We start from the raw sequence: 26,423 nt of genomic DNA, 5'->3' as shown, positions 1-26,423 counted from the left end.
ATCCCACAAAGTATAAAAGTGAGAAGAGGGAAGTAAGGTATTAAAATAATGATAATCTTTATCCATCACAAACAAAATGGGGTGCCTGAATGTAGCTTCACATCATAGCTTTTGAGAACAGAAGAATCATCTTCAGTAGATGTATGAATGAACTATATCTTATTACTGTAAAACCAAAGGACTAATGATCTACAGAGCTTGGTATGTACTTTGTAATGTAAACAGCTGAATTTAGTACACTAAACTGACTTCACTACTTCAAAATATTGCCATAAATAATGTGAATAGATGTTCATTAATAAACTATATGCAAATAAATTTATGACACAATACCCGAAGCATAGAAGGTTCACTTCCAAACCAGAGTGAAGCAGGACCAGATGTAGCTCAGTTTACTGAGGATGACTTTCAATCAGTGGCTGAATGTGAGTATTAAAAATACTAACTTTATACATCAGACTATCAAATTTTGAAAACTAGTCTGATTCCTGTACCTCTGTTGTTGTTTTTTTGTTGTTGTTTCTTGTATCAATGGGAAAAATCAAATTTATACAATGAAGCTCCTTTCATTTAGTTTTTTGGAGTATTGTTGATTTTATATTGTGCTCAGATCAAAAACTTCTTTCATCACAGAATGAAAACTTTCTGTAATTTTCCCTTCTATGTGTACAGGGAGAGCTGTCTTGCTTCCATGTTCATGGAAGGGTCGAAAGACCTGAAAACATGTGAAAAACTGTTAGGAGTAGGTTATCAAATTCTTCACTTTATTTCTAATATTAAATAAAACACAATTCTTAATAAGCTATAATAATCACAATGGGAATAGTTTGGCATTTTTATTGATTTTTTAAAAAAAAAGAAAAACTTCGAGAAGTGAGTTTATACAGAAATGTTAAATAATTCATCCACCTTTAAATTATGGAAATGTCTGTCTTATTACAAAAAGTATAAATATAATACCCATGTAAAGCTCAATTTTTCTTAAGAATTGTATTAATATTATGCATATAGGTTGATCAATCTGACTGACTATGTAACCATCAGGCAACCATGTAAATTAGGTGAACTGCATGATCATATGAAATTTTTATTTAATTTTATCTAACCTAACAAGTTTCTAATTCTTACATTATAGTTAGTTTTGTTTAAAAAATATATAACCATTATTAGAAAATATGCATAAAAAATTAAGACCTATTTTACCTTTAGGCCTATCCACACTCATGAATGTATTTCGATCAAATTACTTTTTTCACACAAAGTTGGTTGTCCATGAAATAATTCATGTTGCTTTCAAATATGCATTTCAGAAGAAACAAAAATATATCAGGCACTAGAACAGAATTTCCCAAAACTGCAATAATTTAACTGACTTTTTAGCAAAAGCTATAGATAGATAAAAAAATTCTGTTAACTGTTCAGAGCTAAATACAACAAAGGTCACAGAAAATGAATCTCATGGAAATTGTCTACTTGGCCTATTGAAAAGTTAATAAAGGTATAATAAATTGTGTAAAAAAATAGATGATCTTTCTATTGGTTATAAATATATCCAATAGTGATGTCAGGAAAAAAACTGATGGACATGTTTTTGAAAGACGGAGAGAAATGATAGGTGTCACACTGGTGTAACAAATACAGTAAGATGTCAGTAAAACTAGACAACTTAACATTTAAAATATATATTATGGCTTGTTAATATCTATAGCACGTGTTTCTACTTAGTTGGATACTCCAAAATACATAAATCTACACAACAGTCTTTTATATCATAACACCTATAAAAAACAACTCTGTGGAGCTTGAAGAAAAATTCAAAAATGTAGATACCGAATAATGCCAAAATAGCTTATTTTGAATTTGGAGTCTGTTTCCCAGTATACCTGTTGTGAATGTAACCAAATTGTTAGTGATTTAATGAACATAGAAAAAATATACTTTGTTCAAACCCTAGAATTAAAAACAATAACAACCACTTGCCTAGATCAGAACTACTTCAAATTTAATAACCAAATAAATAAACAGAACAACAGGTTAGCTATGAGTTACCCACTCTTTCCATTGCTTGGAGAAGTATTCATGGATAATTTAGAGAAGAAATTATTTAGTGATTAAAATAATACAAAACATGTGAAATATTGGTATAATTATGTTGATGATGTAATTTGTTTCTGGACAGGAATCCAAACGTCAATTCAACAATTTTGTAACTTTTCTAAATTCACAAAACAAATATATTAATTTACTATGGAATTCGATGAATATGGAAACATTAATTTTCTTAAGTATTGACATACATAATAGCATACATTCTTTCAATGTAGTTAGGGTAGAGAAAATAACAGATAAACTATAAAGTTTAACTGAAAAAAAAGTTACATATTGATTTAGGAGGTTTTAGAGCCACAGAAATAAAATTTGAAAATTTTCAGTTCAAGAAAGTATTTTTAATCTTAATATGAAAATCACTTTGTAATCTGATGAACCAACACTGACTCCATACTTTCCTGGACAAATCTTTAGTAAAAATACTTAATTTAAAAGTCTGATCTTTTGTATACAGAAGACTTAGCATATTAACCCTGTTACGTCTCTGGTTGTTAGTTAATTTCCCGTATAATTCCTTTCCGATAAAACTTTAGTGACACAAGTCCTTTCTTAAATAAAACTGGTTTATTCGTTCTGAATACAACTTTGCAATACACTTAATTTCCAGTCACGCTATAACAAACGCTATAATTCACAACAAACGACTCACGTGCTCGACTTAATCGTCTGTCTCTCTGTGTATGCAGTTCAATTACATTTCATTGTTGCTGTCACTTTTTGGCGGTCTTATATACAAGAATACCGCATATCTAGTAAACACTCAAGGTTTCACGAAGCTTCGAGAATATGACGTGTTACTAGCGTCACGTGACCTCCACTATCGTAACAACCCTATCACTATGGGGTCAGTGGATTTTACCATTCTAATGACCCCAAAGTAACCATCATAGCTTCCATACTATAACTTTTAAAGAGCTATGTGTATCTTCATAAAATATGGCAAGCTTTCAGTAAACATTACAAGTAAATAATAAATCTAATTATTTAATAATTTTTTGTCCAGGAACTTATGGAGTCAAAGTATTGACTACTCTGGGTGCAAAGTGATTTTAATGTTAATATCAAAAATACTTCTCTTCATATAAAAATTTTCAAATTTATTTATGTAATCTCCCAGATAAATACCAAACATTTTTTTAAAAGTTAAACTTTACAGCTTATCTTTTATTTTCTCTAATCTAACTATATATAGATTTGGTCGTTTTGATCAACTTTGTAACCACCATAAAAAATATGAGATAAACCCAAATTACCTTTTTTTTTCTTTCAGGAATGACTGCAAATTTTAACAGGAAACTACATTTGTTTACCCTAGATAGTTTAAGGCTAATAACAATTTAAATCTTTTTATACTTAATTTGATTGTTTTATTAACATTTGAACTATATGTAACTAATAATCCCACCACACAAGTTGTAAGTCCATTAATGAATGCATAGATCAAGGTACCATATTGAATGACCTACCACATAAGCTGTCTACTAGTATACCTTGTGAAAAATGAATATATATATATATATATATGCGTGTTTTGCATTATTTTACCTTATCTAACTTAATAAGTTTCTAATTTTTACGTTTAAGTCACTTTTACAATAATAAAGAAAGAATATACATGAAAAACAAAAAGTATAGTACTTAAATGTGTTAATGTGCTTTTTCTGCCACCTGTTAATCTAAACAGTGCAAGAGAAACCTTCAATCTTAAAACAAAATATAGACATAAAATAACATATTATGTCATTGATAGATTAAACTGGATTTCTACTGGTTATAAATAATATAGTATTAAAGCTCCTAGAGGACTACTGGAAATTTGTGAAAGAGAGGATATGACAAGTGGGCATGGCAAGTGGGTCTGATTTTCTAGTTTATAACTCTGCACACAAAGAAGATATCATGATGGCTATAAAAATTACTTTGCCTTAGTAATATCTATATTATAATGAGTAATTTAAGTTAAACTACATACTTCCCAGAAGGATGGTAAATAAATTAGTATTATTTATAACCAATAGAAAACCAAGATTTTCATTTATCAAATGATGTATTATATTTCTGTACAAAGAATCATCAATTTCTCTTTCAGTTCAAGCTTCATTCCCATGGGAACATATCAATTAGCTTGGATGAATTTGTAACAGCTCTTGTTGCATAGTTAGAAAGCCAGAAAAATTGTGATAGTTATGGGCCATTATCTGCTTTTTGCATGTTATTATCTTATGTTCTTTGGTGCATTATTTAATTAAATAAACATTTATTTGTTCACTAGTATAAAAAAGTATAGTTAAGTGTCATCAACAGTTTTCAGCAAAAAAGAAGGTATAGATAAGTACTTTATTTCTTATTTTTCATGTGTATTCTTTATTTATTATTATAAAAATAAAAACAGGAAACTTTTTAGGCTAGTTATGGATAGATTAGGTAAAATAAATAATTTTTCATGAGGTACACAAGCGAGAGACTTGGAATAGCTTGTGGATAATGTAATTTGATAGTGTAACACATTCTACATGTTCCTCAAGTGATTTACAAGTAGTTAGACATGATTGCACAGGCAGTAAAACAATAAAATTCTAGTATAAATAAATGTATACTGTTATGAGTTTAAAGCTACTTAGGATAAACAAATGTAATTTAAAGTCACAATCTGAAGTCATTCTAAAAAGAAAAAGGGTAATTTAGATTTATTTCAATTTTTTTTTTGGTTGGTTACAAGGTCGGTCAAATTGACCAACTTTGTATAGAGTTATAGTAGGTAAAATAACAGATAACATATAATATTTTACTGAAAAAATAAAAATGTGTGAGCTATTCATTTAGGAGGTTTTACCAATTACGCAAAGGAAATTTGAGATTTTTGAGATGAAGAAAAGTATTTCTAATCTTAACATGAAAATCACTTTGCACTTGGACTAATCAAGAAAATAAACTTGATATATTTATGGACAAATCTATTTTTAGTTTATTACAAATACTTTGCTAAAAAATCTTTTTCTTTTTTATGTAAAAACTTGTAATGTTTTCTGAAAGTGTGCCAAATGTTGTTAAGATACATTTTCTATATTAAAAGTTGGTAATATCCAAACTATAATGACTTTACATGAGTCAAAGCGGTCATATGAACAGTCAATTCGACTGAGCCTGTGAATTGAGAGTTTCATATTTCCTTTAAAAATTAGAACTTGTATAATATTATGTCTTGATGCTAAGTTTACTTGCATACATTGCTAATAGTAAATGGTCATGATATGTACATTTTAACCTTCCCTTAGCAAGAAGGATAATTAGCAACTGTTATAGGTAATCTGGTTGGACAGAAGGGATAACTACTTGTTTGTTTAATGGGAAAGCGACTAGGACTATCTGTCTCCATCCCAATTTTTGAAATGATGACCACAGAGAAGGCATCAAGCCAGCAGCACCCATTCTTGAGCTACTCTTTAATAATGAATAGTAATACTGACCATTACATTATAATACCCCAACAGCTCAAAAGGTAAGCATATTTAGCACCAGGGTTTGATCCCATGACCCACAGACTGCAGTATAAGTACAGCAACCATCATACCATGCCAAGCTGAAGAGATAAATGAGATTACAGTTGCTACCAATTATGATAAACTTTTAATTTTAGACACACACTGATCAGGACATTATAGACAAAAAATAGGGGAAATTTCATGGAGTGATTCAAAATGGGGGGAAGAATGCTATTTTATTGTTAACCAATAATTAATATGTGATTCTCAAAATTGAAGTTAGGGAACTTTTAGGAACATTGGGTAGTTTGATTTAATATTTTACAATATGATGAGATAAAAGTAACTGAAATTTTAATTTCTAATTTTTAGACAGCCAATTTTGAGACTATAAGAAAAGATTTATCAATAGTGAATTAGGACAATGAGTTCAAAGGTGGTGTGGGACACATCTAAAAAACTTTTATAAGTAAATTGCTTTTAATTCAAAATAAGGATACCTCTAGTGGTCTTGCAGAACACCCCATCTCGCAATGGGCACTGGTAAAGCCAGGGTGAATGATTTGAGAACATTTCATTAGCCCTGGCCCAAAGTGGATTTTTTGAAATAAGCATACTAGGAAAGGTGAAATGAAGGGGACAATGCACCCAAGAATATGCAAAGGCAGTGGCTGACAAACCATAGTCAAATAATCAAGTAAAAATGCAGAGAAGTGGTTCACTAGTAGAACAGCCAGGAAGAAAGGAGCAGCAGATTGGCCAATGACAAAGACCCATCACTATTATTTTATAGACAAAGTCGAAGGAGAGAGAAATGGGACAAGAAAAAGGCTGCATGAATGGAGAGTCTGGCCCAACAGGTTATGGAGGCAAATTCCACATGTGTAGATGAAGAGATGATATCCTTAGATTAAAAATGGATATGTGAAGTTGAAGCAATAGAAGAAACATTGGGTAGAGGAAGAGGGGAGGAGTCTAGATATCAAACATAAATACAGATTAAACCAAGGCTAAACTAGCCACAGAGACACCACCAGAAGGAAAGTCACATATCAAAACTAGGTATATAGAAAAAGGTGAGAATAGGCCTTGCTGAGAGTACCAACAGCCACAGCCAAAGGATGAGGCATAGCGGACCAGAAGAGATCAAGTTTGGAGTTGAGGAGAGTGTCAAAGGTGTCCATGACAGGTATGCCTGGCCAAGAGTGAACTCAATGAAAGATGTGAATATGGAGAGACCATTCTATGGGTTGAATATGATCCAGCCAAAAGAGATGGTCTGGAACAAGGTTCATAACTCCTAGCATATGACAAGATGAATTTGATGGAAATGATACCAAAAGAAAAGTCTAATCCATAAAAGCAGAATTCCCAGATGGTTAATGTTAAAAAGACTGTGGAATTGTCAGAATTACTGACAAGAAGAGCAATGACCCAACTGTTGGGTAGTGGGAAGACAAGGAAAATAAGGAGGACTGGAAGCCATAATAGGAAGAGTTGGCATAAACTGAACTAACAGAGGATCAGGAGTCAAAGGGTTAGGTTGAGAAAGATGTAAAATGCAGGAAGATAACAAGGACTGAAATCATGCAACTTCAGCCCAGATTTCCAGTGACACATGAAAACCACCAAAAGCTTCCATGTGACGATATGGAGCCCAATGAAGACACATATACAAGGAAGAGGAAGGAGTGTATCTAGACCCAATGAGTTCCATCAGAAGAGAAACCAAGTAAGAAGAATCAGAGTAGAAGAGAAACAAAGGTGGCAAAGAAAAAGGAATAAACCTCTCCAGAGAACCCCACTGGAAAACAATAAAGTGCCTCCAACAAAGAGTGGAGGGAGGAGAGGTAACATATGAGAGTGGTGAGAAAATTAAGATGCAGAAATGGAGAACTAGAGATTGAAACAGAAGCAATGGGTCCATTCCCCAAGGAAATAAAATATATTCCAGAATGAAAGCAAGAATGGTTGTAAGTTATGACAAAAAAGTCATGAGCACAAGGAAGGTGAGGCATGCAGGTGCAAGTGTGTAGCTGTTTGAGAAAGGAAATAGTATAAGCCCTAATATCATACAAAGGAGGAAAACAAAGGAAGACTGAGAACTGCATTCAAAGAGTAAAGAATGGGAAATATTAAAGGACAAAGGCAAAAGATAATGAAAAACATAATTGAGAAATCATGATCAGAAAGAGTTTGGAAGGCTGCGAACATTCATAGATTGGTTAGGAGTTACACATAACAAAGCAAACTTAAATTATCTTCCAACTAGCCACTTACAACAAAGGAGAAAGAACAATGGCTAAAGGGATGGGAGGAGGAGGAGGACCAGTAAGTTTGAGGTAATCCACAACACGATAAACAAAGGCTGTAATTTATCCAACAGTTAAGGAGTCTCCAGTACTTATATCATAAATAGGGTCTGTGTGTGTAAATTTCTCACTTTCACAGTTCACAGAGAAGTCACAGTCACTTGACAATTCATGAAAAAATCAAGGCTTTTGAAATAAAAACTAAAGAAATCAAAAACAAAAGTTTCATTAACAAAAGCAAATCTCAAACTGAACTCAAGTGAGAAATTTTGAACACATCTGTTCAATGCAATGCCAAGGAAAAGAATTAAATTTTCCTGAATGAAAGTGCATAGAGGGAGATACTGTACATGGAGGTTGTTATGCTCCTATTGAAGGGCTATTGCGGCATGATGACATCACCATTCACCAGCACATTTCATGTTAAACATAAATTCAGGAGGAATTTAGCTCAAGGCTAGTGACATGCAAATCTTATGGGAAGGTGCACAAGGGAAATAGCATTTCTGTGTGAGGAGACAAGTCATCATCTCAGAATACTTAACCAGACTGAGTATAGAAGACAAATCAACTGATCCTATGAAGATCACAATATCAAGTCAGTTATAAGAGAGAAAAACTGGTCTACCTAGGCACCCATGTCACACTATGTTTGAACCCTGCTGAGTTAATCAATCATCCTCACATACAAGCTTTATGATACAACCAAATTGGTATTCAGTGAACAGGAGAGGCTATCCCAGTCTCCTACAATGCTTCCACTAATATGTTGTCCTTTAAAGGAGCAGTGAAGCATCTGCTTTGTGTGTAACATTAGGTCACTTTCAGGCAGTATATTGGTTCTACTCTCAAGAGAATAGCTATAACCAATGACTCAAAAAAGCTGCCAATTTTTGGTGACCTAAAATGGATATCCATGGTCTTCTTGGTAAAACAAAATGAGTGCAGTGGTGTGGCATCTAATCAGTATGACACAAGATGAGGCAGTCTGTGTAGAATTCACAGACTCGCATCAGCCGGAATAATACAACCCCAGTTATGGCAGTAGCCACCCAAGAACCTTAGAGACTGGAGGTGGAATTGGTGGATGAAATAGCTGTGAACCATGGAGTAGCTTGGGGTCAAATAGAACAGACTGATGACATGCTAAGTGCACCTACTAATTTTGCTAACATAGAGCAGGTGTCTACTGCTTGTTTGGGCATTGGAGTGTCCAAAAGCCACTACTAAGATGTGCCCATAATATCCAGGACATCTCAAGCAGATGATGGCGAGGAAATTGGGAGAGAGAGCATCTGGCCATGGTCACAGTTTTCTGTAAGTAAGGAGAAACAGATCATTCCAACAATGTTTAAAGGCACAGCAAAGAAGTATATTGACTAATTTCTGAGAACGTTTAGGCAGTTAACTGCCTGGAATAACTAAACTATTGAACAAACTATTCAATATTTGGTTCTGAGTCTAAATTGTCTGCCTTAAAGTCCACTGAGCACTTGCACAAAGAGAAAAACTGCGAATGTTAAACAGTAACTACTGATTTGCATCAAAGTTTGACTTGGTAGAAAACAGAGCAATTCATTGGGCCAAATTAAAGGATCAAAAGAGGGGTGTCATTACAAGCTTGACCATTTATGTAAATGATCTGTTTCATTTGCATGGTAAGTATTTCCCTAAAATGGCATCAGGGGGTAGCCTAATTTACAGGTTTGTAGAAGGACTTCCCAGCAAATTGAAGCATCATCAACTATGTGTGAGACATCTTCTCACCCATATTAAGGCATTTTCTGTTGCAGTGTGGCATGAAATAGTAACTTCAAGTCAGTCATAAGAGAGGAAAACTGGTCTATCTAGGCACCCATGTTGCACTTGGTTTGAACCTAGCCAAGTTAACCAATCATCTACACATACAAGCTTTGTGATATAACCAAATTGGTATCCAGTGAACAAGCAAGGCTATCCAAGTCCTCCAATGGTGTACATGCCACAACATATGTCACTGATGCTTCCACTAATATGTTGTCCTTTAAAGGAAAAGTGAAGCTTTTCCTTTGTGTGTGGAATGTCAGGTCACTTTCAGGTGACTTGCTCATATTGTGTCAAGCAGCAATGTAGACAAGGCCATCAGTTCCAACTGTTAGTACAACAGGTACAGAAAATCCAATAGCAGGTAGTAATAATGCAGCTGTTGCTATGGGAAACTAGAGGAGTTCAAGTTGAACCATGCCAGTGATTTGTGGAGTGTAATGAAGAGCTTACACCAAAAAAAAAAGTATGTAGCAAACAGCTTGCAGCAAAAAGTACAGTAGTCAGTCCAGTTCTTTCAGAGCTGATTGAGTCTTTATATGTACCTGTCAGAGTACAAGAATGACTGACAGATCCTATTTGTTATAGAAGTGGTGAAAACATTGGTAAATCTCAAGTTATCAGACATTTCAAATGAAATTACCACCTTGGGCCAACCATAATGAACTTTGTTCTAGTGTATGGAAACAGCTGACACATGAATGGAGAAGTTAAACTCCAACTGTGTCTAGGGATTTCACTTACAAAATGAAAGTAGTTGTCGCCAACCTCAATTCTGGTTTTGGTATCCTTGGAATGGAGGAACTGTGGAGCTTATCAATCAGTTTCATCTGTGCAACCAGCAAACTGATCTTCCATTGTAGAGTAATCCAATGTCAACCAGAATAACTTCAGGAGAGTGTACTACATGCATGTATGTGGTAAAGGAAGTTACAGTACCCCCATGTACGTAAATGATGTTCCAAGGTTAACTAATAGCATGTCTAGTGTGTTGGCACAGTGTAATGCAGTTATAAATCCATGCATGAAATATCCAGAAAGCAAGCAGCATTAGATCAGACACTGATTTGTCAAGGGGGGAATGAAGTTCTGATGTAGTTCTGTAATTATGGATGACCAGATATTCTGCTACATGCTGGAATGGTCATTGGCATGGTGAGCAAAGTATAAGTATTCAATGCTAGCGGTAATGCTGGTGTTGCATTCATAATTCCACATCCAGAGGTTAATACACAGACAACAACACACCTGAAATGAATAGTTAAGAATTGCAAACACAATCTAGACTCAACACAGCAGCAGAAAATCAGTGACTTATTGGCAGAATATGCCAATGTATTTATAGGACCATATGGTTGATTGGGTTGACCCACAATCATACAATATCACATTAGATACAGGTAATGCACATCTAGTTAATTACTATGCAGGCTCCCATGTAGATAGCACTGAAATATTTATCAGTGATATTTATCAGAAAGAAGGAAGGTACACCCAGTTTCTGAATTAAGCTTAGAAGGCATACATGATAAATCATATATATATGTCTTTCTATTATTGAAAATAGGTGAATGTCTGGAAGCACTGAAAGGAGCCCATTGGTTCAGTACTTTAAACCTGGCATCCAAATACTGGCAAGTTGAGCTGAATGATGAGAGCAAACCTACAGCTGCTCCCAGCTTGAGATATAGCTTGTACAATTTTTGGATCATGCTGTTTGGTCTATATAACATGCTCAAAACTTTTGAGAGACTAGTGGCCCTTACACTGAGGGGGAAGCTAAGAGATAAGTAACTAATCCATATTGAAAAATTCTTGGTGTTTAGTCACATTGTCATGTCAGCAGTTGAGAAACTGAAAATGGTATTCCATCAGATAAGGAAGGTAGGTTTAGAACTAAAGCCCAAAAAATTTCTTATACATGCAGAAGTGGAATTTTTTGGTCATACTATGGTTAGAGAAGGAGTCTCCATGGGTCCTTCTAAAATAACAGTAGTGTGAAATTGGTTTCAAGCTGTGATCAAGCAGGATGTCTTCAGTTTTTTAGTTTTGTATCACATTACTGGACGTTTGTGGCCAACTTCTTCAACACACCATTATCAGCTCTTATTAAGTCAGAGATACAATTCAGATGGAGTGAAAGTGGGAAAAACAAACAAGCATTCTAGTCCCTGAGCTATATTTTAGAAGCCCTGTGTTATATATCCTTGGCAGGATAGCAAATTCCTGCTAGACACCAGTGCCAGTGATAGTGGAATCAGAGTAGTTATTGCAGTTGCAGGACAGAGTAGAGATTGTAATCATGTATGCTAGTCATATGCACATGGTTCAGCAATGACAGATACTGTATGAGGAAGATGCAATTGCTTGCAGTTGTTTTCTTCATAAAACATTTTCAACAGTATTTATATGGTATGGGGAGCATGCAGAGAGAAATGAGACCAGTGCTGGCTGAGGGTAGCCACAACCAGAGCAGCTGGGCCAGATACTGGGAACAAGAAGGGGGGAGTTAGGTATTGAGAGTAGTGGCAAAGGCATCAATCATTGGCATGCACAACTGAGTACAAATCCAACAAATAAACTGAGGATGGTGTACCCAATCTGGAGCAATAATCCTGTCCAGATGAGAAAGTTGATCTGCCACTAAGCTCAAAGCCCCCTGGACATGACAGTCAGATGAACCCAATGTAAGTCTAATGTGTGGAAGCAATGGTTCCAAGAGCAAGTACCAACCCAGTGAATGATATAGGAAACAACCATAACATTTATATAGAAGGTATGCTCCATTAGAGACCAAAACCCCAAAGCTGTGGAATCATCCTGTGACAAACCCCAACCTGTAAGAGATACATCAGTGGAGATCCATTCATAAGCAAATAATGGGATGCCAACCATTGTGTTAGTACAATCCAACCAAATATTGAGAAAACAACTTGGCAGAACCACAAGAGAGAATGGAAGATCTTGAGATGTTCTACTGATTGCTTATTGTCCACTTAGGATCTCATGTGCACCCGACCTTGACTGACAAGATGTTCAATTGACACAAAAGAGATAAAACCTCCTATGCAGGAAGTATCGAAGAGGTAAGATATGAGGTGACTAGATGTTACACGTCTCCTAGATGAATGAAACAATAAGGCAAGAATTAAATAGGAGTCCAAGGTAAACTGAGTCAGAGTCAGGAAAAACTTGGAAACTTGTAAAGCCAGCCCAAACAAGTTACCTCAGGGAAGAGAAATGATGTGACTGATGAGGAAGCCTCCAAAGAAGAGAAAGGTAGGAGCCAATTGTCCATATAATAATGGAACTGAACTCCTAGCTTGTGGACATGGTGAATAAACACTTCCATGAATCAGTTGATGACATAAGAAGCCAATATTATGACAAAAGGGAGAGATTAAAACTGGTACACCTAATGTTAGTGAACTAAATAGAAGTAAGGTCATGAGGACAGAGCATTCAGAATGTGTTTAAAGGTGTCTTAAATGTCAATATTAGTTATCCAAAGTCCTAGGGAAAATGATTAATGGAGAGGCAGATAAACCTTTCCATTATGAATTGAGAAACCACCAATGGAAGAAAGGCTAAAGATGCAATACCAGTCTCTTGTTTCTTTGGGATTGACAAAATGATGAGAATAAACCCCAAGAAAAGGGCAAATGGCCCTCTTGATGGCTTTCACAACCAAAAGATGCAGAAGAGTTGAAGAAGGAGGAAAAGAACCAGGAGAGAAAGAGGTGATAAATGAAAAGAAGGGCCTTTAGCAAGAATCTGAATGAACCACCAGTTGAGTGCTACAAGACTCCAGAGGCCTGCAATTAAGAACATACATTCTCCCATGAGAGCCAAGCCAACTGGGTACAACAACAGGAATTCACCAATGGGATGTAAAACAGCCAATTCTATGGAAGATGAGAGGAGGTATAGAAAAACATGAAAAAGAGTGAGAGGTGGAAGGTTCACAAGGTCGAGGAACAGGAGTGGACTCAAAAGGATAGAAGAGTCAAGAAACCAAAAAAGTAAGAAAGGACTGGTGGTCGACAGATTCTGCTTAAGTCTCTGAGATGTTAGAAATCCCCCTAAATATCTCAGGGCAAAGGAAAGGAGCCAGACGTAAGTTATGGAGGTAAGGGTGGAGAAGAGAGACCACGTAGAGGTGTTTCACATCCTAGAAAATCCCAGCAACATAGTTACCATATGAAAAGGGGACACAGCTGAAGACAAAACACTCGCCAAGGTATTGAAGAGGACCAACCGTAGATCCCCAGAAAGACTATTGGGATCAAGTGTAGGGCTTCAAACAATAAATTAAAAGAACACAGGTATCTAAGGAGATGAGTAAGAAAAAAGCAAAGACAGGAAAAATGAGCACTTGTTAGAGAAATTGGAAACATGAGATCAGCACAACAAGCAGGTAAAAGGAATTCCAGGGATTGGGAATCCAAGAAAGTTCAAGGGAAATGGTCATAAGCCATGGCAAAAAATCCTGGAGCCATAGAAGATGAGGCATTTGAGATTTGAAATGAAGTTGATTCAAGAACATGTAATATGGACATGTACATTTGGAGGAGGAAGAAAGACCAAATTATTCTCACCATGAGAGTCATATAGCAAGGAATTTAAATAACCAAAAGCCATAGGAGAAAGGGAAAGCAAGGTATAAACCTGATTAATCAAACCTATTTGGAGGAGGAACATTTTTCTCCACAGGGAAAAAGTCTAGGACAAGACTGCTAGTTGGAAAAAGTTGACCAAAGTTGTCATCCTCGTGGTCAGGTTCAGGAGAATACAAAACATATCTATAGACAGTAAGATGAAGCAATGGAGACAGAAAAGAACCCACAACATAATCAACAACGGCTGTATCATATTCCAGAGTTAATGTTCCTCCAGTGGCCACAAACATGGAAGGGCAGTGTCAGTAACATTGCCAGAACCTCAGGAGGTAGCAGATACTGTCATTTGAGAATTCATGTTGAGTAACTAACTCAAATAAGTCTTTAGAACAATACCAGTTTGCTCTTTTTTGTAGTTTTAAACTTAAAGTTAAAACAATTGATAAAACTACTAGAAACAAAAGTATTACAAGCAGAACTTAAACAAAAGAAATTTCACACTTTCAAAAGACAGTGCAAATCTCTCAAAATTTAGTTTAAAAAACATGCTAATCTAAGACTGTGTAGAATATAGGAATTAAGTTAATTCTGAGTACAAGTGCTTATGGAGATATATTGAGCATGGAAGATGTGTCGCCTTTACATTGGTAAAGGGGTACTGCTGCATGATGATTACATTTTGGAATTAACATTTACTTCAGCAATAAGGGCACTTGAACTTGGTTGCCATGCTTCAGTAACTCTATTTTTTTTCTCACTATGTTGGTTGTCCAAAAAATTATTTTTGTAGCTTTCAGTTGTACATTTTACAAAACAAAAAATAATCAGGCACTAGAATAGAATGTCCTAAAAATACTATAATTTCTCTGAAAAATTACATTACTGATCGAAGTAATAGCTTTACTCAACACACATCAAGCAGCACTGCTAAAAATGTGTTGATCAAGCACAGAACCAATGAGATATGTAGACCAACAAGTTTATGGGTGCTAGGAATACACTTTCTACAGGTCATTAAAGCTTGTGTAGAAATATCACTTGACCAAATAACTGGTTGAATTCTCAGCCTCTAAAAACAGTTTTTAGATGGTAGTAATGACTGTAACCACGGAATTACGACTCTTTTCCAAACTACTAACCTAGTTGTCCCTTTGACTGATTGAAATTCATCCATCCTGTATTTTTAATTATGGACTTTTGCTATTTATGATCAAATTCATGACATCTCTGGATCCTTCTCTCCAAATAAGCAGTGATGTTCCATTTTCTAGTGTGCCAAAGCCACTAAGTGCCTATACAGCTGCCATGGAAAGTTATACACTAATTGAGGAGTGACATACTCTAAGGTTTCAGCGATTAAGAGTCCAACTATCAATGATGAGAAACAAGCAAAAATGGATATCTTGCTGGCATGGCCACCAACATGCAGGCTTTCTCATTAGGTTGCCGATGGCCTCTCCTTGTTGTCTGGTGAAAGATCAAAGCAACAGTGACAGCTGAGCCTTCAACTCTCCTAATAGTAATGGAAGCAACACCTACCCATCATGAAAACTGCAGTAATGCTATGTGAGTGACAATATATGGTGTAGTTTTTGTCTATTTTGCATTATTACCATTTTATTGCTAGTCATGTTGTAGTACAAGTAAAAATAAAAAAACAAAATTTACCCTTCTTTAACGGATGAAAAGTTGTAAGCACAAATGAAACCATATGAAAGACATTCCCCTTCACCATCAATGATCTCAAGTCACCTAAAATAAATATTGTCTTGTGAATTTTACTTGACTTCATCAAAGGGCTTCTTGTTTTATTGTAATTATGTAAATTAATAATTATTAAAGGATGTGTTTTATCTTAATTTTCATATTTTAAAAATGGGTTTGATAAAAAACGTTGTATTCTAAATCTTGCCTGTGGCCAATGGTATACATGTGTACATGTTTATGTAGAGGTATTTTAATGTTATATTTTTAAAATGGTTGGTTTGTATTGTTTTTCAGGAAAATGTTGTGAAAAACTTGTTTTATGTTAGCCTAATTCTGTGCTGTGTTTTGTGCAATTTCTTTTTGTTCATGATTGTCATTATTTTTGTTTCCTTATTTAATAAGGTCTACATTAAATGGTTTAAAGTGTAATTTTCACTGTCAAAGTTTTATGTTAGTGTATGTGTGCTTGCATCAAAGTTAAAGGGTTTATTTTCACATTGTCTACATTATTTCTTTGTTAAAGGGATGTTCTGTACTGGATTTCTACATTAAAGGACATTTTTGTCAATTTTGACTGTGTAATGATTTTTCACTTTACTATTGTAATGTCTGTGTAACGTGTTTTCATAAACAAGAGAAAATTAATGCACTTCTCAACCACAAAGCAAATTTAAAAGTTTATTGGTTTTAAAATTAAAATTGTCAGTTTGAGGAAAAATCTGTAGTAAGAAAGACAAGAAAGTGTAGTATATGAATCTACAATGCATTTTTATCTTGTAATTGTATATCATTTATTCTGTTATGTGCAGTTTTCACATAACATGTGGCTAAGAAAGCTGTTAAATTTATTTAATTCTAGCTGCCTTAGTTGATTCCTTTTCCATTTTTGCAACAAAAAACCAGCTCTACCCTTTAGTGAATTCACTTTGGCTTTCATTTATATTTGTCTATCTTTTTTCTTTATCCACTTTTGTAGAATTTTTCCCACTAAAGTAAGACTATCTGACCTATAGCTTCCAAGGTAACTTTTTATCAACCCTTTCATAAAGAAGAATTTTAGGGTGTATTCATAGACAAAAGAAGTAATTAACTTTATACAAATCACTAGTGAGGCCCACTTGGAATACTGGATACAGTTTTGGTCTCTTTATCAATGAAAGGATAATGAGTTATTGGAAAGAGTTTACAGCAGAGCTAATAGCATCTTAATATACCAACTGGTCTTCCAAGGCTGTCCTCATAAACCTACCCTTAAGTAAAAATTTTAAATCATCCTTTATGTGTCATGAAGTCATTAATTCTCTCTTTACTTTGAGTTATGTGCCGGCTCCACTACTACCAATAAGAACTTATTCCACAAACCAATCACCTTGTTAGAACAATAAAACTATTAGAACTTTACAATACCAATAGCCCAGATAGTCTTGTATACTTCAAACATATCACATTTTAGCCTTCTTTTCTCAAGATAAAATAAGTAATCTTAACCTATCCCTGTGCAATAATCCTTCCATCTCTAGCATTATCCTAGAAGCCCTATTGTGAACCATTTACAATAAGTCAATATCCTTTCTAAAATACAGAGACCAAAACTGTACACAGTCCATGATACCTATCTAGTTATTCACTCAGTTTTCAACAAAAATATTGTCATCAACATCCTTTATGAATCCAATTCCCTTAAAAAAGTTAATTTTTACTATTCCTTGGGGTAGGTGTGTGTAGGAACAGCCTTGAAGGAAAATATGGACCCTTGTTTTTCATATGTTACACTGTGTTACATCCTTTCAAAGTTTCATACTTCAAGCACACCACATTTTTTATTACAATTGAAAAAAACTGATATAATGAATAACAATAATTCAAAAACACTATGGAAATCCCACTTACCACAATTTTTTTTAAAAATGCTCATTTGTTACTACCTTCTGTTTTCCACTACCAATCTTATTTTTTATTCACTTACTCCTCTGCTTACCTTATCACCACTTGTAAAAACACTACAATCAGCAACATTCTGAAGTGCTATGGAAGAGGGCATAAGAGTTGATCCATTGCTACAATCAGTTCTTCTGTTTGGTCTATCCTTCCAGCAAGGAATGTGGCACAAGAGATCAGGTTCTCCACGATCTGGAAGACTTGACACTGTTTCACATGATGTCTCCATGGACTTGAGCCCGGCAACACAGTCACTGTTGAAAGAGAGCAGTTGAGAGCTATTCAAGGATGACAAAGCTGTCCCCATACCTTCCTCTTCACCTTCTATCTTCCGTTTATAATTAGTTGATGATGTAAGAGAATGTGTAAGATCAGGTGGTTTACATTTTTCCCCAGACATTACCTGGAAATCAGACGAGGCCATTCTCAGATTCTGATTTATCTCCTCACAGTTGAGCACTTCTGCTGAACAATACGCTTTACAGCTTGAGAATGATTGCAGGGAATTTATATTTTTTTCAGTGCTTCTAAAGACAAAACCCTGGTTGTTCTCATGATGCAGTAAAGGAGAATTTGGTAGAGTTCTTTTGCCTTGAAAAGGATTAACATTTTCATCTACTTCTAGATGGCAGTCACATTGAAGTGTATCGTCTTCCATTTCATTCATACTATTATCATTAACTTATGATTCAGTCAATAACATCATGCATATATTACTAAGTTAGATTTAGAACTTAGGCTGAATTGAGTAAAAAACCCAATGATCTCAAACCAAAGTTTTCTTCATAAACATTTTCTACTGGACAAAATGAGTCTGGAAGTGTTTCCAAATACTAGTCTTCTTTTCCATGCCTGTTATAAGTGAAAAAACATACAAACATTAGAGCTATCTCATCAATAGTAAATACCCATCATCATATCAGACAGATTTGATTATTTTCATCATAAGACAAATTTTACAAAGTGAATCATATTATCTTAAATTATAAAAAGGGAGCACCTTAATGAAGACAAGTTTCATTTATTCTTAGTTTCTCAACATCAACATCTTAAAAACTTCTTCAATAAAAACATGTATATACCATAATTTTTAAGTTCTTAAATGGAAAATCATGTAGGCTGTAAAGTACTAGTAAAATTATTGGGTTCAACCAGAATATGTTTGAATTGCTTTTACTAGTTGTGGTCAGCAGGAATCATCAAATGCAAAATATTAGGTGATCAGGTGTGTAACACATGTGATGGTAACTAACAATTTGCTTTAATTGTTCAAGAAAGCTTAAAGAAACATTAACTGAAATTCATATTATAATATATACAATTTATTACCACAGTAATATAGCTGAAATTCAAAACTTACTTCATGAGGGAACAAAGCAAAATAAAATACCGTCATACTTATTACTTGTACTTATTGTTTCTATAGTTTGGAATAGTGAATGTTGAGCCTTGTACTCATTGTTCCTATAGTTTGGAATAAGGAATTTTGAGCCTTATACTTTTTTGTTTCTATAGTTTGGAATAAGGAATGTTGAGCCTTGTACTCATTGTTCCTATAGTTTGGAATAATGAATGGTGAGCCTTCATGAGGGAACAAAGCAAAATAAAATACTGTCGTACTTATTATATGTAGATAAGATATTTGCATAGTGATTTGGAGTTTTATATATTTGAAGCATTTCTGACTTTGAAATTTAACACTTTTTAAAGTGTAACATGCTTTGTTTTCTTGGTGAAACAAATGTTTGGCATTTTAAAATTTTCTTCACAAAATTTGGTTATTAATAATAATTATGAAGAATGGAATACCATGTAAGAGTACCACATGTATTAGTTAACCAAATAATGTCATGAAAGCTTCTTTTAATGCTGATGGCAATAAGTAAACTGGATCCCCAAATAAGGCAATGAAAAAACTCAGAACAAGTAACCTTCCAAGCCTGTAACACTAGATAAGGACTGGTGGTTTTTATTAGCATAAAATAGATGCTTGTAAGTCAGTGAACTGATGGGATATTTAAAAAGTCTATTAAATCTGGGTAAAACATTTTACACCACATCCAGAAAGAGAGTTCAGACATAATGAAGTCAAGAGAGAAAACATGAGCTCTGCAAGCAAATATTTCTGCAAGAAGAACATGTGCAAGCTAGAGGTTGAATGGCCTGGATTTCTAGGTATGTCAGAGATTTATAAACAAGGATGCACTGAATGCCAAGAAGACTCAGTAACATATAAAAAACTAGCAAAGCCAAGGTTAGACATCACTTGCTATAGTTATGGTTTGGGTTCTTTCAAGAACAAAGCTAACATCCTCCCTGTTAAGTATATAAGGCTGTGATTTCAGGATAGTTGGTGCAGCCTAGCATGAGTTTAGAAGTTCAGTTCAACCTAATAGCAGATCAGTCCAGCAGACATGCAGTTGAATTCAGCAGCCTTAGCTCCAATTCAACTAAAGATGTCTATAATTTTTCTTCTGTGAAAAATCTTTACCATTCAAACTTTAGGTAAAATTGACTTTTCACTCAGTCTAGTAACAGTTAATACATCTTATTTGGAATTGAATTGATCAAATATTAGATAAGGTTGAAGAATTGATGTCTTTTTTTATAACAACTATTAAATGAATATCTAAATGCTAAAACAAATGAAGTTGATGTACAGTTTCTGAATTTATTTAATTAAATATACGTTTTTTGTGTTGCCTAATCTCAAAGTCATGGTTGAAATACTATTACTATACATTCTTCCAAGGGACTAGATAAAGAATGTAGTGTTATAAAGTATTATAGGCTTAATACTAATTTCATTGACAAGTACAATCAACTTTAAATGAAATTATCTGTTTCTATAAGAGAGGGTGCTAGCAATATTTCTATTCCTCAGAATGTTATGGCAAATATTGGGATTAATATGAATCATTAAGAAAATAGCAGTAAACATAAAGATGAAGATATTAAAAATAGACAGGGAACTAGAACCAGATGTTTTCACAAGGAATTTAAAAGAGGTCAAAGACCACATATGCAAGCCTCTCTCTCATAAAGTTTTGTTAGATCAACATATGAAGGGCAAGATTGTGAAGAATGGAGCATTGCTAAAGTCAGTGATAAATAGTTGCCATGGAAACTATAGGCCAGTTAGTTTTACTTCTGTACAGTCTGATGAAAAAAAAACTTGCAAAATCATCTAGTGAAATATATCATAAAAGAAAATCAACATGAATTTAGTAACAAGAAATTTGCCCTTTCAAACCTATTAAATTATTTTTTAGGATGTGTTATCTGGATGATGGAAAGGGTGTACTTACATTAAAAACGATTTTGATCACGTTCCACACAAGAGAGTAGCAATGAAAATCACACTGGTGCAGGTTGAGAAAAGGACTAACAAACCAGATTGTAGGATGGTTGGAAGAGACAGAGAACATTTTTGTTGTTAAGTTCAAAGTTCCAAAATGGGCTATTTGTGCTTTACCCACCAAAGAAAGGTATCAACACCTTTACCTTTTTGTTTTTTAAGACTTCTGACTTACCACTGAGCTACTGGAGAGGGGAGGGGTGAAGGAGTGAAAAATTTATATTAATGGAGTCCAGTCAAACTGGACCCATATTTCAAGTGGAGTACTTCAGGGGTTAGTGCTTGGGCCTTTGCTCTTCATATTGACTTTGATAACATAGGTAAGGGTATAATTAATACAGTAGTAAAATTTTCAGATGGCATTAAACTCTTGGGTATCTCAAGCCTGAGGATGAGGAGGCACTACAGAATGACTTGGATCAGTTGAACAGTTATTTGGCAAAGAGTCTTAATTTATAGCATATGCAAAATAATGCATTTGCTTAATCATAATTTAAATCACATGCTTAATATAGATGGGAACTCACTCAATAGCATGAAAGAAAAAAGGATATTGGCATAATGGTGGATAAGGCACTTATGATATTGAGGCAGTGCTCTGTTGCTCATAAAAGAATTTCAAGAAGTATTTATAGACGTATTGAGTACAAATAACAAGTGGTAATGATCTTCATGCAAGTCACAATTAGTGCTCGCTAGGAATACTGTTTATAATGTTTGACCTACTGGAAAGGGTTCAGAGAAGGGTTATTAGGATAATATCAGGGATAGAAGGTTTATAATAGGGATAGGTCAATATCTCTTATCTTCTATTAAAAGAGTAAGAGGTAATCTTATTGAAGTTTACATGATTTTTCAGGAGGTTTGATAAGATAACATCCTCTGATTTTTTTGTGCTGTATTCTGAAGACAATGGAGCTACATACACAAGTCTTAAGATTTGGGAAAGACAAGTTGGGGTCCAGTTAAATCAATTTTATTTTTCTAACAGGATGATTGGCTTATGGAGTAAGTTGCCATCAGCAGTAATGAAGGACAGTACTTTACGAGTCTAAAATTCTAAATGATAATTTCCTGATTTTTTTATTTTTTCCTTTTTCTCAAGGCTGGACATGCAGAATCAGCTTTGAAGGACCAAATGGTCACTTGTTGTCTATAGGTTATGTTTTGTTATTCAAATGATTACGGGAATGAAAAAATTAAGATCTTATTAAATTTCATAAGATTATATAGGGTATCAAGAGAACAAGGACCATTAATTTTTTTGTGTAACTTTCTGAAAATAAAAGAAGTTTATGATTTGGAACATACAAACTAGGCTTCAGTTAATGTTTTTTCTAACAGGGTTACATAATGAGTTGCCTTCAGTAATAGTAGAGGCTAGTATTTACAGGAGTTTAAGAAGAATATTGATTTCCTAAAAAAATAAAGGGTGGTTTTAAAATTTACTTTTTTGAAGGGTGAATGTCTTGAATGACAAAAAGACCCATCCCTTTTGCTTATATGTTATGTTAAATCTAAAAAATTAAATATCTGGGAATTCTTTGCACAATTCTCATAACCATAAAATGATTTGGTGAATAAATGACAAAAAAGTGAATTGAAGTTAATTAAATCACATTCAGTTAAAACTTTGCATAAACTGATTTTCTTATTTACCTTTCTCTTTCATAATCACATATACAGGACAAATTTAGTTGTCTGATATATATTTCATGTAATATCAAATAAATATAGAAAAATAATAAATGCAAATAATTAAAACTCATCTACTTAGGAACCCTAAGTGCAAGGACTGTATGTTTACTAAACTTAGCTGATCATTTCAACAATCCTCTTGTTGTACCATTTTTTTTTACACTTTTGATGTAATTTATTTAATGTAATGAAACCAATCCAGAGCTCAGATTAAAAATCAAATAATTTGCTTTGATTTGTACTTGATCTACTTTTCAATAAAACATTGAGATGCAAGTATAAGTTGACAACATCAAATATTATTTATTCTTTTATAGATGATTTAGGCAGAATATTTATGATGAACAAAGGTGAAATGGGTAGCAACTGCTTGGTTCAAAATGACAGTCTTGGAGGGCTAATCTATGAAAGTTCTCCAATAAAAAGGACACTGTTTTGAAAGACTTTCATCTTCCATCTTCAGGTCAGCTTGCACCAGCTTTTGCAGAAGTTTTTTATGGTAGTTGGGAGGATTGAAGTAGACATGACTTAACTGGCTGGTGGTTCTTGTAATGTAGTTGGTGAAATGGGTAACGATTTGACCAATGGTAGCCACAAACTGCTGATTTCCAGGCTTGAGTCTATATTTAGTAATAAATTCACCATGATGATTTGGAGATTCTTTGATTTCTAGTTTTCTAAAATGTACCCAAGTTTATATTTTGTAATTGTCTTAGTTTATTTTATGTCCAGTCAACATGGCATTATCTGCCAGGGCAGAATTCTGTGTTATCAGTCTTGTGCAATATTTATGTTCTTTCACTCAGTTTCAGTTTCTCCAATGTAAGCCTGTTTACAAGAACATGGTATTTCATAAATAACATTTTGATGCTTGTCATTAATTGTTCTTGGCAAGAACTGGTCCGAATTTTATACAATATTTCCAACAGACATTAATTTAGAACTTTTCAGCTACACTTAGGTTTTGTACATATGTGAGGTAAATAATGATGGCCTAGTTCTCATGTGTTGTATCACTTAGATTATGTTCTTCAAGCTATTGGTGATGAAACTAAAGGGTACTCATTCTGTTTAAAACACTACATGATGTGCAAGTGTTCAGTTTTGATGGAGTTTTTGTCACACAGGTTTTCAGCTTTGTTGCTCATCTTCAAGCATTTAATAATACTATGGATATTAAGACTGGAAATATAACTTGTAAGTATGTATCAGTACGAGTTAGTTTCTTGTATATGATTGTAGTGAGTTGTCTTTTTGTCTGATAACATTTTATCATTTGTTCATTAATATTATGAACTCAACTTTCAATTTCATGCATAACTTAAGACTTACGTATAACAACATAGTAGATACGTTCTAAAAGTAAAACGTCCTAAACTACCAACTGCCTAATAGTGATAACACAGCCAAATAACATTAATCAGCTCTAAGCTACAATTTAAAAGTAAAGTATACATAACATTAATTGTACTAAAATATAAATACTAATTATTACAATATACAGATTAACACTAACCGCACCCTACACAGTACTAGTAGTAACAATACTACTAGTATTACTAATACAGTAGTTGTACTACTTCAGTATATGTACGTTGTAGTGCACTGTACAGCACATACTAATTACTACCACAGATTAAAAGTCTAAATCTCAAATTAAAATTTTGGAAATGCGGAGTATAATATAGTTATATTACTACTAGAAGACTTTCCTTAAGTAGTAAGCTCTCTGTTAACCTCCTTTTTTCTTTTTCTTTTTTTTGCAAAGAACTTAACTACACGTATATCAACTACACAATTTGTTAGACAAGAAGTATATTTAACTCGAGAGTTGCTTTTATTAGTTTTAGTAAAGCTACGGAACTAGTTTAATTCAAAGTATAATTTAATGATTAGAATCTCTCTTTAATTTACAAAAGAACATTCATCTTCGAAAAAAGTTAAACTTATATTATAGAGAAATTGGAAAAATACAATAAACATTTCGTCAGTAAACTAACTTGTATAACAGCACAGTCGTTACTTGATGAAATTAAAAACACTCCTACAACGAGAACCTTTTCACTATGTATTCTAAAACTGTTTTAGGATTAATCACTACTGTGACCTCCAAGCGAGATATCTGTTGTCCATTGATTTTTCTCTATATTGTGAACAGCTTAAATATGGAGATATATGTGTTATATGAATATATCATGTGTTTTTATCTTCTTGTAATATTGTATTTATTCTAAACTTATTCTTTATTCTATAGATATGCAGCAGTGGTGTACAGGTGACATCTGTAGGTTATTGCCTGACCTATGTGGAATGAGAATAGCCAGTCATGTGAAATTGCATATTGCCATAAGTAAATGCGAGGTTTCTTCGAAAGCTAGAAACCTTGCACTTAATTAGTCTTGAACATAAACCTGATGCAAGAATAATATTGGTAGCATTTATCAGATTATTAAAAACAGTTAAGGAGGAGGAAGAAGTCCGCTGAAAACATGATTCTCCCAGATCGCCCAGCGACTGAATACCGATTCAGAAGAACAACAAATAGTCTTGGAGTGGTTTTCATGGAGTCTTAAATGAAAGAAACTTTGTATAGAAGCGGCATTTCTTCATAAGCAACAGCACACATTATGGTGTTATCTTAAGTATTGTTACGGCTTTGGTCATTTGCTAATTTTCCGTATAAATTCTTTCGAAGAACTTCAGCGATACAAGTCCTTTCTTAAATAAAACTAGTTTATTCTTTCGAAGAACTTCAGCGATACAAATCCTTTCTTATATAAAACTAGTTTATTATTTCTCAATTCAACTTTACAGTACACTTAATTTCCACAGTCACTTTCACTTAACACACGCTATAATACCCAACGATTCACGCACTTTACTTAGGGCTTGACTCGATCATCTGTCTCTATATCTCTCTGTCTGCAATTCAATTATATCCGTTACTTTATTTGCCGGCTTATATACTAAAATAGAGGGCGCCTAGCAAATACTGGATTATTCGTGATGTTCCCCTATCCTTCTAGAAACTCATCACGTGTTACCAGAGTAACGTGACTTCCGCTGTCGTAACAGTATTAATAAAGAGTGTTTTATACCTTATATCCAGTCTGCTCATTCTTTATCTTAAACACAGCAAGCACAAGTTTGGCACTGTTTCGTAATTACTTATCTTAAATAAATCTCTTGTATGATGAATGTATGCGATATAGATCTAATGTTAATTCCGTTCACCTAAACATGCCACAGTGAGGATAAGGAACGATAATCTTTTGTCCATGACCTCGGAATGTTGATTTGTTGCAGACTTTGATAATAAATACTGAAGTGTGTACCGTCCTGTAGCTTAAGCTACTTTTCAGCATTTCAAGAGACTTTTGTGTTTGAGAAAATACTG

General features: G+C 34.0%; 1 protein-coding gene across 1 annotated transcript; it reads right to left on the bottom strand.

Annotated features, from left to right (window-relative positions):
* Window positions 1-595: 595 nt before the first annotated feature.
* Window positions 596-24,286, bottom strand: LOC106474020. The gene is made up of 3 exons (XM_022402402.1): window positions 23,269-24,286; window positions 18,011-18,822; window positions 596-715 (listed from the first exon to the last, which is right to left on the bottom strand). Exons 2-3 carry the CDS (start codon window positions 18,635-18,637, stop codon window positions 596-598), a joined length of 747 nt encoding a protein of 248 aa, XP_022258110.1. The 5' UTR covers window positions 18,638-18,822; window positions 23,269-24,286.
* Between the last annotated feature and the right edge of the window lie 2,137 nt (window positions 24,287-26,423).

Source organism: Limulus polyphemus, unplaced genomic scaffold, assembly GCF_000517525.1.
Source record: "Limulus polyphemus unplaced genomic scaffold, Limulus_polyphemus-2.1.2 Scaffold6730, whole genome shotgun sequence".
NCBI lineage: Eukaryota > Metazoa > Arthropoda > Merostomata > Xiphosura > Limulidae > Limulus > Limulus polyphemus.
This window is presented reverse-complemented; position numbering and strand designations above follow the sequence as displayed.

What these genes read in the sequence shown, in the direction of transcription:
- LOC106474020 (XM_022402402.1), bottom strand. Translation starts at nt 18,637, where the DNA reads ATGAATGAAATGGAAGACGATACACTTCAATGTGACTGCCATCTAGAA. An exon ending in TTTTTACAAGTGGTGATAAG is followed by an intron (nt 716 to 18,010) that starts GTAAGCAGAGGA and finishes ACATGTTTTCAG; the next exon opens with GTCTTTCGACCCTTCCATGA.